The 17,885-nt window shown below is 40.4% G+C and overlaps 1 protein-coding gene across 1 annotated transcript in view; it reads right to left on the bottom strand.

Moving 5' to 3' along the window:
* The window catches only part of tnfrsf21 (tumor necrosis factor receptor superfamily, member 21), a 46,738-nt gene that overhangs the window by 13,043 nt on the left and 15,810 nt on the right, over positions 1-17,885 (bottom strand). Inside the window, exons 3-4 of the mRNA XM_027284466.1 lie at positions 16,667-17,254; positions 1,729-1,994 (exon numbers count right to left, since the gene is read on the bottom strand). Coding sequence (XP_027140267.1) covers positions 1,729-1,994; positions 16,667-17,254 — 854 coding nt within the window. The remainder of the gene's footprint in view (positions 1-1,728; positions 1,995-16,666; positions 17,255-17,885) is intronic.

The following is a 17,885-nucleotide window of genomic DNA, read 5'->3' as shown; positions in this document are numbered from 1 at the left end:
GTCACTGACTGCTTGGCTAACTAGCTAAAGTTGCTAATGACGTTAGCTTGTCATGTTGAAATATGAAAAACACCCCCAAACCAAACCTACACTTTCCATCTTAAATCATGTTTATTAAGGATGAAACCCATCCCTAGATTGTTCCACTAGAAAGACTCCCACTTCCTGTGTTCCCTCTTTCATACACTGATTACTACATAATCACCATGCCTCCCCCTCAACAAACAATTTTCATCATCTGCTATCTTATCCACCATCAATCCAGCAAGACAGAAAACTATTGCTGCACATGAACTGCTCATTATTAAGTTGTGATGAAAGGTCAAATTACTGTTCAATGACTAAAGAGCTGAGACACTGAGCTCAGACAACCAGAACAAGGCTGTAACTGTGCAGCCTTGACCTTGGAGAATGAAGTCAAGGACACACGTCTGAATCATTAGAAAGTTAACAGAGGGCAAGAAGGAGGAAAGTAAACAGTGATGAAGGATTCTGTGTCCTCTGTGTCCCCTGTATTCCAGATTTGTTCTATGATTCAAAACAGTGTTGTGCTGAATCATGGCTGTTAGAAAATACCACAACAGAAGGTCGGATTAAGAATAAGGGATATCCTGTTTCTACTTAGCTAGTTACCAAGCTACATTTATGTAAAATAGCAACAGTAATATAGAGACAAGTGTCAAAGGACATGTTTCCTTGATCAGTGTGAAATGTGTCAAAGGTCCAGTGTGAAGAATTTAGTGGCATCTAGCAGTAGAGTTGTAGACCTCAACAAAATAAAAACTGCACAACACATCATCCCTTTCCAAGCATGTAAGAGAAATTACAGTGGCCGCAACATGTGAAAACTTAAAATGATCTATCTAGAACCAGTGTTTCTGATTCATTCTGAGCTACTGTAGAAACATGGTGGTGAACCTGCTCCCTCTGTAGACAAACTCATTCTAAGGTAACAAAAACATAACTTTTTTTTTTTTTACAGGTAATAATAGAAAAATATAAAATAAATGACTGTATTCCATTTTTTTTATTATTATATATATTTCTGCCAATAGGTCCTAAATCTTACACACTGTCCTTTTAAATGCTGCCTAGCATTGGCTACTGAAACTTCCATGTTGTCTGAAAGTTGCAATACAGTGCCGAACACAGTGTCAGGCTGAACAAATTAAGTGAAACAAAACAGCTTATCAGGCTAGTTTGTAGTAGAATTAGATTTTCATATTTGTGCCTCAGTGTGATGAAGTGCCTTGATTAGTCAGATATTTAATTTGGTGGAATAACTCAAACAAATGTTCCTTTTCATCCACAAAATGTTCTACATCCCAAGAAGTATCCATAATGTGATAAAAAGAAAAAAAAAAACACTTCCACTTCCTCCAACAGTAACTCACTGACTCATCCCAACAAGCATTTCCATCTCTCCAAAAGAGAGGCAGCAACAGTGAGTGCAATTACGGTTTGAACATCAAATTGTTCTCCTAAAGTGAACTGTTGCTTTAATGTGAGGAATGCTGCTAAACCGCAGGGATTGGCTCCTGAAACCAGACAGCTTTCCCCACAGATTAGATTTCAGTGGAGAGAAATGCAAAGAACAGGGTGTACTACAGCTTGTGCCAGTGATGTTGACAGAGTTGAAGATGGAAACGATGTGAAGCCAGGAAAGGTCAAAGATATTTTCATGCTTGAATAAACATTTAAATTTCAAAACATGTCCATCCAGCCTACCTGTGGGTTGTCCTCCATGACACAGCGGATCTTCTCCACCACGTCAATGCGACGCTGTCGGTGCAGGGCGTTGATCAGCTTGGCTAGGTTGGCGTCGCTGTCCCGGATAGTCCAGTGTTGCAGCGCGGCATATGCCCGCTCATGATCTGATGAGTAGCCATTGGAGAAGGCGGCCACCTCCCTCTCTGTGGCATTGGCCAACGACTGATAGATGTCGATCCACTGGGTGCCCACCTGTGCTGCCACCAATTTCAGGATATCCACCCCTGAGCAGAGAAAGACAAAGAAAGGTTTGAGAAGATGTTTATAAATGAAAGAAGAAGGCTTGTGATGATTTGTTTAACTGCTAATCAACCATTCAGTGTAAAAAAGGGAAAGGAAATGAGACTCAGATGATTGTTGGATTTCCTCTTAACTGAAGAATGTAGGCCAGTAGCTGTAAGCTGCGATAACTAACAGGATGCCGCAGCAAACAAATTGCCTCATTTCTAACTAATGGAGCCCTCATGCTATGCTCCACACAATACACCATTGTTCTCTTACTAAACATCTATATGGTGAGTGTATGAGAGTGTGTCAGTGTGTCTTTCAGCGTATGCAACTAGTATCTCATATCATGAAATAGGTAAATTCAACTGTTCACTGTGATGAACACAGTTGAGAACTCAATCTCAATCAGTGCATCTCAATCAATGCGTCTCAAGCAGCGTTACCTATGTCAATAGAAGTTCTTATGAAGAAAATTCATGCTGTTTGTGAGATTTCTTTTAAATGTAGATGACTTCCAAAGATTGGTTGGAAAGTATTGATTTGTTTTGCCTCACACAATCACAAGGAGCCAGCCTGTTTTCTCGCTAAGATAGCGTCTTTAACATGCTGGGTTCAAAGGGGCACTTCTAGAAATGTACATGTCCAACTCATGTCTCTAGGTGCAGCACTACTTAGCCTATGAAAAACGTTGTGGAGAAATTGCTTTAGTCAAAGGTCAATGGTGAGGTCAGGAGGGAAGAAAGTGTTCAGAAGCCTCTGATGTCTTATGCTGTAGTATTTATTGACACTTGGCCAAGGAGAATTAGAGACACTCTCAAAGTACATCAGGAGTGTCTGAGTTGGTCTCACATTCTGGCAAACTCATGCTGGTGGTCATACTTTAATCCCCTTCAGATAACACCACAAATATTATACGCCCAGAACTATTTAAAGAGAATGTATTTACCCATGTTTGTGTTACTGTCAGCACATTCTAGTCTGGAGACACTGTTGTCTGTTGTCTGACACGTTAATGAAACCTCAACTGCAAGCTATCTATTATGTCTAGGAAGGCAACATTAGGTTTCTTCAACCCTGGCCACCACAGTGTTGAGATCAAAGCCAAACAACCACTACAGCCGAGGACCTCAATGCCCACACGTGACCATGTGTAACCTAAGGATAAAAAATGCCATAATACTACTGACCTCTCACACCACTGTAAAGTTCACATTTGTAGTTTTGAGTGAAATATCTTGACAACTACTCAATGGATTGTCATGAAATATTGTACACACATTCATGTTCCCCACAGGATAAATTGCAATAACCTTGGAGATTGCTTATGCTTTCATTTACTGCCATAGTAAACTTGTTTATGACCAAATACCTGCAAAGGAATTGTTAGATTGGAACTAATAAACTAATGGTGAACATGATACATGTCCTGAACATCAGCATGTTAGAATTGGCATTGGGAGTTATTGTTAGTATGTAGTTCTAAAATAAAGTTCAAGCAACAAGGTGGGAATGCTTTGGATGATTAAAATCATTGGACACTTCCAGACATGAACTACATTTGCTTTCCTCATCGGGTTGTCCAGTTAAGTCATGAGGACAGTGGCACTCAAGGAGCTCAAAGAATCCACTCGGTGCAACAGATCCACCTCTTACCCAACACCTCAACTTTCCACCTCACATGTGAAGAGGTTGCACATGCACACACACAAGGTGATGCAAGAAGCAGCATGTCATGCCATTAGTCTTGGATCTCCCTGAATCAGGTCAGGCAATCTCCTATTTTGGTATGCAAACACACACCTGCTGGAGGTTTCTGAGTACATGGAAGCATTCATCTTAAAAGCAGACAGCTATTGAGCCACTGCAGGATCTGATTCTCAAAAGCTTTTGTGAGTACACCAAACAGGTCAGGTTGGATCTTGTTCTAATCAATCGCAGTGGAGAGTGGTTGATTTATCTTCTTGTGAACCTTTCAAGCAAGAATCCACTTGCCAGCGTTACATGATTTTTGAGCATGTTTCCTTTTTTCCTGTCACATGTTGTTCACACCATCTCATCTGTTTTTCAAGGAAAATCAGGGCTTGTAAATAAAAAGTCACATGGACTCACAAGTGTTTTCTCGGGTAACCAGTACAGGAAGTCAAAGATGGTATGGAGAGCGGTCAGAACAAATACTTTCCAGTCCCTGCTGGGGTTGATGGACCTGTTTACACTTGTCTACTCTGTCATTCATCTGGTACTCATATCACCTAAGTATAACTGAAGAAATACCAAAACGTGGGCATCAGGAATGACTGCCATTTGCTCTTGTAGCATTTTGTTGTGATAGTCTTCGTATCTACATCTCACAAATCTACATGGAATTATATTTTGCCCTTTAAGGGCGTCAGTATCTATTTTAAAGAGAAAGGCCCATAGTTTGGATCCGTCTTATAAATACTCCTTCAAAGTGTAACTATGTCACCAAGAGGTCTGTAGAAATAACCACTCACTTAGCCCAATCTCTACTTACTCAGGATCTGTCCTCTGGGATATTGGCAGCTGAAGCTGTCACATCCTATAAATCTACAGGAAGAAAACCCCTAAGAGCTCAACACGTGCGGTTTGGAGCATTTATCTGATCCCTGATCAGTAGGAACACTGCATGGAAGCATGCTTGAGTGAGCGTTGATATATATGGAAGAAGGGGTGATGTGAGAAATCCACGTGTTTACATTGGCTTATAAAATTAGCTATAGATAGATAAACTGTTATAGTTGGAACTAAACTGCTGGATTGTGTGGTTATTCCTTTGGCTTTGTTGGCAATTACCAAACATGTCTAAGAGCATGATGTTTTACCCTGGAACAGGTGAAATGTGCTAATGGTAAATATGGCAACTATCAAGTCATTCATTCATTGCAAATTGAGAAAGGTATATTAACTTGTTTTGGATCTACTTCAGAACTTAATACAATGCATGGGTTGACTGAAACTGATAGCTTGTTAGCATATACTTCCCAGCATGCACTGTAAGTAAAAAATTCCCAGATATCCTTGTTTCCAATCTAAGAAACATTATGATTGAGGTTTGTCTCCCTAATGAGTCACATAGTCTTTTGCTTTGAACAAAATTAAAATAATGCAGACTATGATCAAGATAACTGTCCACTTCAAACACTCCCTATACACTTCAGTCACAGATTCAACTACACAAATCTGCAACCTCATGTTTTATTTGCTCTGGTAGATGTGTCTGGTCCCTCTCCTGTTCAGACAGATTTACACCCCGGCCTGGATCTAATCGAATACAATGACTGTGCAGAGGAGCACAATCTCGTTGGCCATTATGTGGTTTTCTAAACAACCAAAATGGCTGCCACTGATCTGAAGTTGTTTCTGTTGAATCTGCTATCAAATCAAACAAACTGGGCGATATATTTTATCTAAAAGAAGTACAAACAGCTGCACCAAAAACTTTTGTTCATAAGGAAGATGTGTTTGCCATATTTCCTAATGAGAATTTCATAAATTTAATTTACCAATTACACAACATTACGTTTCATTGCTCTGATTGGTTGTAGGTCTGCACCCATTGATAAAGCCCCTTAGAACTTGAAAATAAACTGAGGTGCTCATATTTAACATCATGTTCCACAGATTGATGTTTAAATGTGTCTGTTAACAGGCACTGGGAATCAAAATGGCAGATTCAAACATGAAAATGCTTTACCAGTGAACATTTATCAATGAATTAGATACTAGCTCTTGAAACTATCAGTACTGCTCGTCTCAGCTCAAGAGTATAACTTAAGGTGACATAACACAAGTAACTCGTCCTTGCAGCTGTTTTAATAATTTATTTGGGTTTTCTCAACATCAAATTTTTTGCAGTGTACTGCACAGCCTGATTTGCATAATGTTTAGAAAAATATGGAATCAAATCAGATCTGTGATCTAATGAAGACAGATATATGTGGAAGGTATAAAGTGAAGTTACACTTGGCCTAAGCACAGATCATTAATGCCACCTGATTCTCTTTTTGGGTTATTGGTCCAGTGTGTTAAGATTTAGGCTCTATTTACAGAATATATATGTGTATATGATACATAATATTACTCTGATCAACCTATCTCAACTAAAATGTCTACTATATTAGAAAAAGAAACATTAGCTGTAACTTGTTAGCATGTGTTGACATTATTCTGCTTGTCTTAACTTCCAGAACCTTTATAACAACGTGGCCAGGAAGTGGCCTCTGAGGAAGCACACATGACCATTTAAATTAAGATTAGGTTGTCACAGTTGTATCTGATTACTGGAGCATGTTAACATGGAAATACAGTGCTTAAGATAAGCTGTTTGTCAATGTACACATGTCAGCAAATTTTCATGAATTCATATTTTTCACAAGCAGACATTCTGCTGCCTGTTCACACACTCTGTGCTGTCCCTGACTGTTGTGTGACTTGACAATGACTGGGCTTGAAATATAAATGCAAACTCATCTGTTTATCAAACAAAATTATACCATCTCAGTTGCTTTGTGTGAAGCATAAAGGGCTATGCTGATATTTGCGTGTGCATCATTCATGCTTTTGTTGGTGCACATGTTTTTATGACATATCATCCACTGAGGCACACATGACACAGAAACCCAATAATAATTAGTGATTGATGCGGTTCATGTTCATGCAGCATGAACAAAGTATGCCTCATCAGAGGGTTTGACATGACAGGATTATGTCTTTATCCATTGATTATTATAGGAATTAGGATGGTGGTGACACGAACAAATATGTTAGGTAGCATCTCTTAACACAATTACCTGAATGGGTTTTTGTGTGTTGCGTCAAAGTGTTTCATAGACTGATGCTTGTTCAGATTATACTTATTTGCTGAAAACTATTTACACCAAATCCTGGTATGAGCTAGATATTAACTAAACCTGCAATAAGCAAGACTTTTATTTAACTTCCACCACACCTGTCACCTATTCGAGACGGATAGCCGTGGGATCCAAAATAGAGGAAGCTATCGTAACTTATAAGCTGTGTAATATACCCTTCACTTTTATTTATCCTCCACTGTTCACATAAAAATTCAAAAGAAAAGAGCGTGATGGTTTGATTGGAGCCGATATTGCAAATATGTCTTTTGAATAAACTACATGGACTATTACTGACCAAGCTAAGCTAACAAGCTAACCAGTCTGCTAACTGACCATTAGCAAACTAGCTTGAAGAATTCCTGTTCAGTAACTTGTTATTGAACAAACAGTGGTAGAAACAAAATGCTAGGGGAAGCAAGTGAATGTCACTTTGTGTATTTTTAATCGTGAACATGAACTCAATTCATGGTGCGGTTATGTATGTACGTATAATTTTCGACATAATGCTCGTCACTTCTCCATGATTTTGTGTGTTTCTGCTAAAGGTCATTATTGCTGTTTTTTATCTAATGTAAAGCCCTTTGAGGCATGCTCTGTGATAGTGGGCTATAATAACCTAACTTAACTTAAGACTTAAGACTGTCAACAGTATTTCTGACACAGTAATTTCAAAAATCAAATGTTGAAATGTTCTTATGTGAAATACACACATGGACCAGCTTTTGTCTTGTCTTTGTCTGCCTGCATATACGTTGTTTCCTGTGAAATGGGTGTATACTTTAAATCCCTGTGGAGGAATGGCAGATTCTGCAAAATATGACAAAATGTCATGGAACAGCATACAGTTTATGTGACTTGCACACACATATGTGCATATCAATATCTGCAGAATATAACTCTTAATATCACCAAGTTTATTCTGTGTATGATGCCTAAATATATTCCTAACCAACTTTTCATCCAATTTAAATATAAAATGTGAATTTTTCAAATTATGGAAAACCAAACTACATTTTACCCACTGAAGCTTCCTGTCATTACACTCCCACAGCATCAATACAAAAATAATTCCACCACTTTCGATAAGCATCAGGTTGATCCCTGATTACTGTTCCGTGTAGCAAACATGCTAAGTGCATAAATCCAGGATGAGAGATTAAATGGATGTAAGCCAGTGGTTGTAATACACGGCTCGACACACACATATATACACTCACGTGTCCAAATGTACACACAATGAAATGCAAGCAGGCTCAAGCCGAGAGGCAAGTATAAACAGACATGTGAAGCCTTACATGCTTACACACACACACACACACACACACACACTGACATGCCACACAGGCTTCATGAAAACTCTACCCTTCAAACTCATTCTCCTCTTACAAACCCTCACATGAACCCTCACCACAGCATGGTTAACCTTTACCTAAACTGAATTCTTATTTTAACCCTCAACCCAAGTCCTGAACCTGAACTAACCTTACCATCAACCTTTACCCTGAAACTAAAGAACCCAAAACCAGATCGAGCCCTAATCCTAAACTGTTGGAAATGAAAACCAGCTTTATCTGACCTCATTTTGCAAAGTGTCCTCACGTAAAATGTCTTAAAGACTAAAAGGTAACAACAGACACATACACACACAGTCCCCTACCCATGCTCAGGATTAATAAACTCGCGTGAATGCCAGAGGGACCCAGAAGTCCTCGCGTGCCGGCCTTCGGGGCCGAGAGCCTGTCGACTCTCATCCGCAACACACAGCAACAGAAGAGAAATCCCCTTGCTCTGCATGCCACACTGTTAGCTGACCACGCTCAAATGACCTATATAAGTCTTGTGATGATTCAGTATGTCAGCCTGCGGATGTGTTTATGCATCTGCATCGGGATGTAGTAGGATGAGTGAGTGCACTTGTTCTTGCATTATGTGTAGACTTTAAAGCTCACCAAACTATAAAAAAACTGAAATGTCAAATTGCTATTATTGATCCAAACTGACATGTTTTGTCAAACTGTCATATAAAGCACGGTACAGCTGCCTGGAGGGGACAAACTGTGAGCTATCCTAAAGTGCGTCACAGAGGAGAGTCATTTCTGCATGTATTCTGCACATAGGGACTTGGTTTTTGTTCCCATTTGTTGTGTTGAACAGTAATACAAAAGTGTCTTTTCCTACTCATCCCCATTATGTGTTGAAAATGACTCATCCTATTTGGCAGTGCAGGTGATAATGACTTCTGTTGTGACACAAATTGCTAAGATTTTTTTTCCATCAACCAAGTAAAACTAAAGAGAGCCCAGAAGAGAGGGAAGCAAAGGAACTATCGATGTCCTATTGAAAGCAAGAAGAAAAGAAGGCCAGTGGATACTCTGTCTATCTTTGTAGATAACTGGCACAGATTAACAGTGATGTCCTTGTGTGAATGGGTTTTTAATATGCTGAGTCATTCAACACATCCACTTCTTCACAACTACAAAACTACAACTGCAAAAGTACAAATATTTGTTATAAAGTATAATTTTTTTAAATCTGTTGGAATATTCAGTCAATCATCAGAATATTGAACCAATAAACAACTTGTCCTTTCAGTCATGTATCAAGAAACAAGACTACAAGTTTACAACCACACTAGCAGCTCTGTAAAAAAGAAGATTTATTTTTTATTAATCCTTCAATTTTTACACATATAGGCTTGAAATACAACCACACACACCCACAAAGAGTTTGTAGACATGCAAATGTGGAAAGATGGTGGAGTGATGGGCAGCTGTGTAGCGGCACCATGGAAGCAGTTAGGAGTGAGTTTGGTGCCTTATTCAAGGGCACCATGGCAATTCCCAGGAGGTGAACTGGCACCTCTCCAGCTAACAGTTCATACTCAATGCAGTGGTCCTTGCTGGAATTGAACTGGCTACCCGGTTAAACTAAAAATGTTAGCAATAAAAATTTATATTTTCCACAACTGCTCGTCCTTTACCAGGGTTGTGGGAGGCTGAAGCTGCTCCCAGCTGACATTGTGGACAGGTCGCACTTCATCACAGGGCTGACACATAGAGACAAACAACCATTCACATCTATAGATCTAAATATTATATAATTATATGATAATAAATATTTCATGGTGATCTATGCACCATCTCTCCATAGAGATATTTTGATCTGGACCAAAGTAATGGACCAACCAACTGACGAAAAACATTAGAGTCATGCCGCCAGCACTGACTGAGAATGCCCAACATTTGCTGGTTCCTGCTTCTCAAATGGGAGGATTTCCTGCTTTTCTCTTTTTTATATCACACCGAATATTTGGGTTCAAACTATTGGATGGACAAAACAATGTGGGAACTTTATAACAGCTGAATAGAGGAATAAATACACTTGTGTGGTGACGGGGAACAGAATAGACATACAGTTCTCAAAAAACAGTGACTATATTTAAACAGCATAGATATGCCTTTGAATATTCCTAATTGAACCTCATTTTGTAGTAGCAGTAGTAGTAGTAGTATTCTGAATAAGACATGTGGGATATGCTGATATTATACTGGATTTACGTGCACATTTATACAGCGCATTCAGAATATGCGTCTTAGCCCACATTCCTGGTCAGACAGAGAAACACACAATGTATACTGTTGATTTTCTTTCTCCACAGCACATAGGTCTATACACATGGGTGTCCAAAACCAACCAAGTAAAAACATTTGACCCAACCTCCAACTGCAATACAGAACTCCCTGTTTGACTTCAACAACCCACCTGGTTATCTCAGGTCATTGATCTCTTGCATCCCGACAAGAAAGCACTTCTCCTCTGTAATCACTATCGCATTCACCTCTGCTATTGCCTCATAATTACCAACATCAGAGAAAAGCTTAAGATTAAGTAGATGCTGCAAGTGAGTTTGGATCTCACATGCTATGAAGGAAAAATTCCAGGTAGCCATGTCCTCCAGCTCTTCCTGGGGGAACCAGTGTTTCCAGACATGTAATCCCTCCTGTGTGTTCTCGGTCTGCCTCAGTGTCTCCTTCCAGTTTGATATGCCCAGAAAATCTACTAAGGGAAGCCTTAAGGAGGCCTAATCAAATGCAAGAACCACTTGAAGTGGCTTCTTTTGGCGCAAAACACCCAAACTCCTTCCAGATGTTTGAGCTCAACACACTATCTCTAAGGCTCTCTGATGCCTAGCCACCATGTGACATAAACAAATTTCAAACAATTGTAACCCATGATCACATTCTTTTGGTCATTACTATGTGCTCAGGACCACAGGTGACTTTTAGAATGTAACTACAGCAATTTGTCTGTCAATCTCTTCTTCCATCACTCTTGAGACCCCATGAACCCCTTTAGTTTATTGTTTTTGGGTAACTAGGTAGACACTTTAAATTCTGTTGCCCACTCTGGCAACACATCAGTATTATTTGTCAGGAACAGAGATGAACCCTTTCATCTTGCTACATTGTCTGAGACACTTAATAAAGATGTTTTGTTTCAATGAACTCAACCCAATGAACTCTCACTCAAATGAGAATTTTTAAATGAGGAAAAAAAAACATATGAATCCAACAAGTGTCTTCAGCCTGTTATTGTGTGTAACATGATGGGAAGCAGGGTGCTGTGTGCGTCAGCATCTTTAAAAATACCATTTTGTTAATCACATCACGTGGTCCTCTCGCATTCGTTACGATTTGGGAACACACAACATTAAATTGGTGAAACGTGTGTGTGGCTTTGTGAGAGCACAACAGGCGCTGTATACCACCAAACAGGCAACAACCCCCAACCCCCTCAAACCCTGCTCTTCACAATCAAACCCAGGCTGAACTGAAAGCAGGCTACCTCGGCCCACCCTGGTACTGCACAGGGCAGTATATTCTAACACGTGGCTCCCCGCTGGGCTTGGATGAGGAACTCGGCATCATTAACAGTGTGGATGTTTAACGAGGGAGGATGGTGGGCAGGTAGAGTGTTGTTTTCCTTCATGTTTTCCTCTGCAATCTGCATCGTGCTTTGGAAATATATGTTGTAAATAATATGACTGGTGACCACACCAAGCACAACCTGTACCTCTATCTGATGTTCTCTTCAAGGACCATTATGATGTTTTTCCATGTTTATGACCATTAACTGCAAACTGCATACAATCGACATTACTGCTGAATGTTTTCCAAAGTATACCATAATGTTTTACGAAACGTTTGCTACTTTCAAGGCTGTTGGTGGTTTTGTTAATTTCCTGAGGTGTTAAAATCAACTTGGAGCCAATTAATTTACTTATTGTCCTTATTTTGATGCTTTTTTCTGTTTTATATTGTCTTTATGTCTTTAACTACAAATGCTCAACAGAAGGTTGTATCATATGATGATGACACCTTCACAATGAAGAAGTAGTAAAGGTATGACGGTGTGCTGATCATTGATGAATGAGATAAAACTGCTGCTTTACTGGACCACCACTTCGCTTACAGTTTACCTTCCAGGTTTCATTTTTGGACAGCAAGGCTATTAAATGAGCAGCTGATTCTAACATTTGTGATTTTCCTGTGTCTCTCCAACACGCCAACAACAAGGGCTAACAAAATACTCCCCGCTTACAACTGCATCACCAAGCCACAACGAGTAATGTTGTGGAAAAATGTGTCCACTAAAATGTTCACTGTGATGGATTCCGATAACAGACTCTAGTCTTAAAGTTGAATTTCATATTATGGTGAGATTAGGAAGCAACTGATACCTGAAATTTGCAAATTATTCTTGAAATTGAGGCTGCTTTCAGACCCAGTGTAGCCCTGCATGAAGAAGTGGAACCCTTTCATTAATTTGAATGACCTACCTTTCGTGGTAGATCACTTTGTTGCACCTTGCAATCCTTTTGATGATGAAATTCTTGCTGTCATGATAATGTTCAAAGTTGTAAATCCCTCTCTGTGAGTATTATAAACTGCTGTGTCGTGTTTTGGCATGTGATGAGTCTTAAACTCATGGATCTGTTACTCAAACTTGATTTTCCGGATCATGTTCTATGTTTCCTCGGCACATTAAACGACATACCCCAAAGCAACCTCTTGCGCTATTTTAACACAAGACTGTTTTCAGTCTGCAACCAATGCTTAGTCATGTTTATGCAATATAGTTAACAGGCTGAAACATCTTAAACCAGCAGCATGGTCCATTAAAGCTTCAGTATGCTCTAATCAAGTCTATTTATATCTGTTCCAAATGGCCACACTTGAAGGCAGTGTAAAAGAGCTTGCAGCCTCCACTTGGCTACGTCTTACTGTGTCTCCACGATCTGTCCAGCAATTCTGTGTTTTTAGTGTGTTTTTGTAGTCTTGATGCAATGAATAACTGTGGATAAGGAAGTACACTTTCTGACAGTCTCTTCTTGAAGGCATCCATGTTGTCTACAAATCTACAAACAAAAACTGACAGGAGTGGTTGTGTTGAAAACAACAAAAAAAGACCTTGAGAGAGAAGTTGAAATTCTTGTCTCCTTTTATATCTCTGCTCACCTGAGCAATCACGGAGTAAAGTGGCTTCATAATGTTACAAACGTGTCTGATTAGGTTGGGGTTGGTTAGGTTTAGGAAAACATCCTGATGATACATTACTTAAATTATGTGCAGAAGTTTTAAGTCAACGGTGACTTTTGGTTTCACACGAGACACGAACTGTGATCTCTTGGGTGAAAGTCCTTTGTTTCTTTGTTTATTTACTTGTAGCCTCAAGCTGACCTTTACACAACATTTTTGTGATTCCCTTTAGATTCCCTTTTATTTAATTTGACTGCTGCACCCTTGTTTCAGATAAACAAATACGTTTTTTTCAGATCCTGTGCAATAAAAACCTGGCCCGTTGCCCTGGAAAGCCCCATTCAGCCCGGCTGTGGAGGAGTAGCAGTTTTCACTACTTCCTGATGGGTTCTGAGCAAATGCCAGGTACTGTATGTGTGTGATCTGTGCTTTGACGTTTCCCTTCCCTTTTTTTTCATTTATTGCCTGAGTGTTTTAACTGCTCTAGTAAAGGGGCATTACAACCTTCAAGGGGAGCCAGCCATGCACCTTGAAAGGATTAAGAAGCTGTTTTGTTTTAGCTTAGAGAGTAAATAGTTGTGTAAAATGGCTATTGGGGTGGCATGTGCATACATACATCCCCACATAAATACATACACATGGGCACACCATTACTCATCTAATCAGGATAACACACATGCACACACATACAAACATGCACGTACACACACACACACACACACACACTGAAATGTAAAAAGGTCAGTTTAAAAATCAGTCAATAACTGATCTTAGTAAAAAGAGGCAAAGATGGCCATACCCACCAGCACTCGTCTACAGACATGTTGACATGCTGTGTCACAAAACCTCTGACAGTGTGTATCCATTTTCAGTTAAATTGATTTGACCCAACTTTAAAGCAGCATTCATTTATTTTTGGGCTACTAGAAGAGACTGTAAACCGAACACTGACAATGACTTGATAAAATGATCATGCCGTTGAACACGTGCAGTGCTGAACGTAACTACTATGAAACAATCAGAAAATAACTTTTTTTTTGCTGATGCACTGTCTTTCTTGATATTGGCACTCCCTCAATCTCATTCACTGTCTATGTCGCTCAACCAATGCCATCTCTATCTCTTCCTTAAACTATATGAGACAATCCGAAGAGAATTTCTCTGCTGGAAATGTTTAAAAAAGCTAGAACACAACAGGTTTGGTCAGAGTTTGGTCCATTAACTCAACCACTTGCTAGGTTTCAGTCATATTTCAGGCTGACCGTGTAGTAGTCTGACTGGTCCGATCATCTGTTTGGATGCGGAAGGGTGATGTCAAGTCTCAACCTAAAGTCTTAACCTGCATTTTTGCCGCAGATTTGGTTGGAATCAGGCCTAAAGCATTCTGTAGAGCTGAGAGGAACTGTTGGATGATAATTCTCTGGGTGCTCATTGTGACAAGTGACACATAGTGTAGTGTTAATATACAAACATTAAACAGCTTTAAGAAGAGGTTGTTCAGTTCAGTATACAGTAACTAACTTATGCACTGTCCCCCCTTTTTTTGCAGTTTATAGGCTGGTGAAAACCTGTACTTATCTTTTATAATGTCAAAAATGTATTTAAATTTACTCTTCATACATCTTAATAATCCTTATACCGCTCTTTGTCAGACACACAAGTATCCGAGCTAACAAGGGCTGCTAGGTAACGGCAGGAAGCCCCTCTGTGGATAGGCAACAACAGTACAATACAAGCCCCCCACCACCACCACCTCCCACAGGCATATACACAACTCATGCACCTTCTCACTCTCTCTCTTCAATTCCTTCTGTCTTTATATGTCTTTGTCGCCCTGTAAGAGACCCGATTGACCCACTAATGTGCCTTGCCAACCAAACAGCAACCCTGATGCAGCTGAAACCAGATTATTCCAGTTCTCTGTGGTGAGGCACTGAGGGAGCAGAGAGAGGGTGGCGGGTGGCTCAGCTTTATCACACACACACACACACACACACACACACACACACACATACATACAGAATTTCAAAGTGGAGAGTCGAGTGCCTCAGGCAGGAGGTGTCCCTTGGGTTTTGGTTGTCTTTCTGTGTGAAATCAAGAGCTCGGCTGTGGGGGAAAACATACTCTACCTGTTGATAGTTGATAGTCACAGTGTCAACAGACAGGAGTTAAAGAGGAGTGCGGGGGGTAGAGGTGTGAAATTCAAAATTTAAAGCACCAGGCAGAGTAAATAAAATGAGGTGAAAGGCATTAAAACAAGGGTTAGAGAGAGGTAGAGACACAATGTGGCCAAAGAAGGTGTACAAAAGAGATATAAAAGCTGGAGACCGGAAGAGGTAAAAATAAGCCATAGTGAAGAATGAAACAAAGAGGAAGAAACAAAAACACTGAGTGAAAGAACAAAACAGGAAGAGAAAATGAACATAAATAAAGGTGATGTGACAGAGGAAGAAGGAAGCAACAAAGAACAAGAAGCGAAAACAAGAAAGGAAAGGAAGGAGACACCAAGATGAAATTGAAGAGCTGAGAGCAATGAGGAAACCTGAGTGTGTGTGTATGCATGTGTGTGTGTGTTTGGAGTGGATAGTGACAGCAGGGTCGTACTACAACAGGGTCATGTCCTTGCTCGTGTAACTACTGCCCTCCACACCATGTGCTGTGGGGCAGAATTGATTGGATCAGATACCCACATGGGTTTTGCGATCACATCAACAGATGGTTCTACGTGGCTCAGGAACAGTAATGACATTACACTAGACTGGGACATGCAGAATGCAACTAAACTAAAAGTCCATGACCTTCCATGTGGCTGCAGATGTAGGCCATATAGAGCTGTGCTGAGATTAGAAAAACACCATGGCAGAGCTGTGATTGGACACTTCCTTTGAGGGTATAACATAGTCTTGCATACAGTTGTGGACATCACTATGATGTTAATATTGTTTTAAATATGATATCATCATGTAATGCAATGCAGCTTTGTAGGAGCTTTACTGGTAGAAATAAAACCTTAAAACACCACTTCCCAACCCAACTTAACACATATCATCATCTCCAAAACATGGAATGAAATCTTTTGAAAGGATACTGTTCATACCTCAAGTAGACCTCAAGAATCTGTGCCAAGAAGCACTGAAGCTCCGGAAGCTTGTGGTGGCCAGATAATTGTTGTTTCTCTTGTCACCCATTTGTATGTCAAACCAGTTTTCTATAATTTTTCACTTTTACTTGTTGAAATCAAAGATAAAGCGGGCTTACCCTGTCCGTTGGAGTAGTAGATCCACTTCTCTTTGACCTGCTTTGGAGGCGCTGATGGTTTCTTCTGAATTGCCTTCTCCATGATGCTGCTAGGGTCCTGCATGGGACCCTTCTTCAGCACACGAGAGCTCCGCTTCACACTGCAGATCACAATCACCACTAATACCAGCAGGAGCAGCAGCACTATCATCCAGGGGAGGTGCTCATTGATGTCAAAGTCATTATGGGTGCTGGGTCTTGGGGATCCCCTGCGAGTGGGCCTGTAGTAGCTGGATACCCCACCTCCACCACTTCCGCTTCCCTGCCCGGCGACCTTGCTGACACCCGTCCCAACCCTGACTATCTCTGCACTCTCCAGACCCTCCATTGCCCTCTTGCTGGGGCCTGGCACAGGGTCAGAATTGGGCTGCCCCTGTTGGTACTCATGGTCCATCAGTTGCTTGCGAGCTGGAAGCGGTGAAGTCCTAGAGGGATAAAGATTTGGCGGGGTAGGAGAGCCGGACTGGCTGAGGAGTACCCCCTCTACATGGTGGTCTTTCCCACCCGGGTTACCCTTCAGTTGAATGGCTGCTGACTGGCTGAAGGTGTCTGTGATGAAAGACAGGGGGATCAAAGGAAATCAATGGAAAGATAGAGCAAGCAAGCAAGTAGAAGAGAGATGAGAGAGAACACAGAGAGAAAAGAGACGAGAGTAAAAGAAGTATGAGAAACAACACAGAGAGAGGGAATTAAATTCACTCACTTGATTTTCTTAACTCAGACAATAAAAACAGAAGGCATCACAGGAGGGAATCCTAACACCTTAATCCATGCAATCTGGCACACAAACAGAAGGAGGAATAGCTTCGTCCTTCTCCTCTCACTCATCTGCTTCCCCTGCTGACTTCCTGCATCATTGGGTAGGCAATGTACTCCAAACTAAAGCCAGACTGATACTGGATTTTTGAGGCTGACACTGATATTTGAGAGTTACAAATTTACAAACCGAGATGACAGAATTAAATTTACAAACCATTTCACTGACTGATTGTGGTGAACAAAAAGGCGTATAAATCTGAAGGAGTTCTCACAGTTGGGTATCACTCTAGACTTGCATTAGTGACTTGAACTTAATGCTATTCCTACAGATTTCAGATCATTCAAAAAGGTTTTACTGTGCATGCTGGCAGCCCTGCTAATCGGGCGTTACAGTAGTAGAGGGTGATGATCTTTGCCTGTA

The sequence above is a fragment of the Larimichthys crocea genome, chromosome XI, assembly GCF_000972845.2.
Source record: "Larimichthys crocea isolate SSNF chromosome XI, L_crocea_2.0, whole genome shotgun sequence".
In the NCBI taxonomy this organism is placed as follows: domain Eukaryota; kingdom Metazoa; phylum Chordata; class Actinopteri; family Sciaenidae; genus Larimichthys; species Larimichthys crocea.
This window is presented reverse-complemented; position numbering and strand designations above follow the sequence as displayed.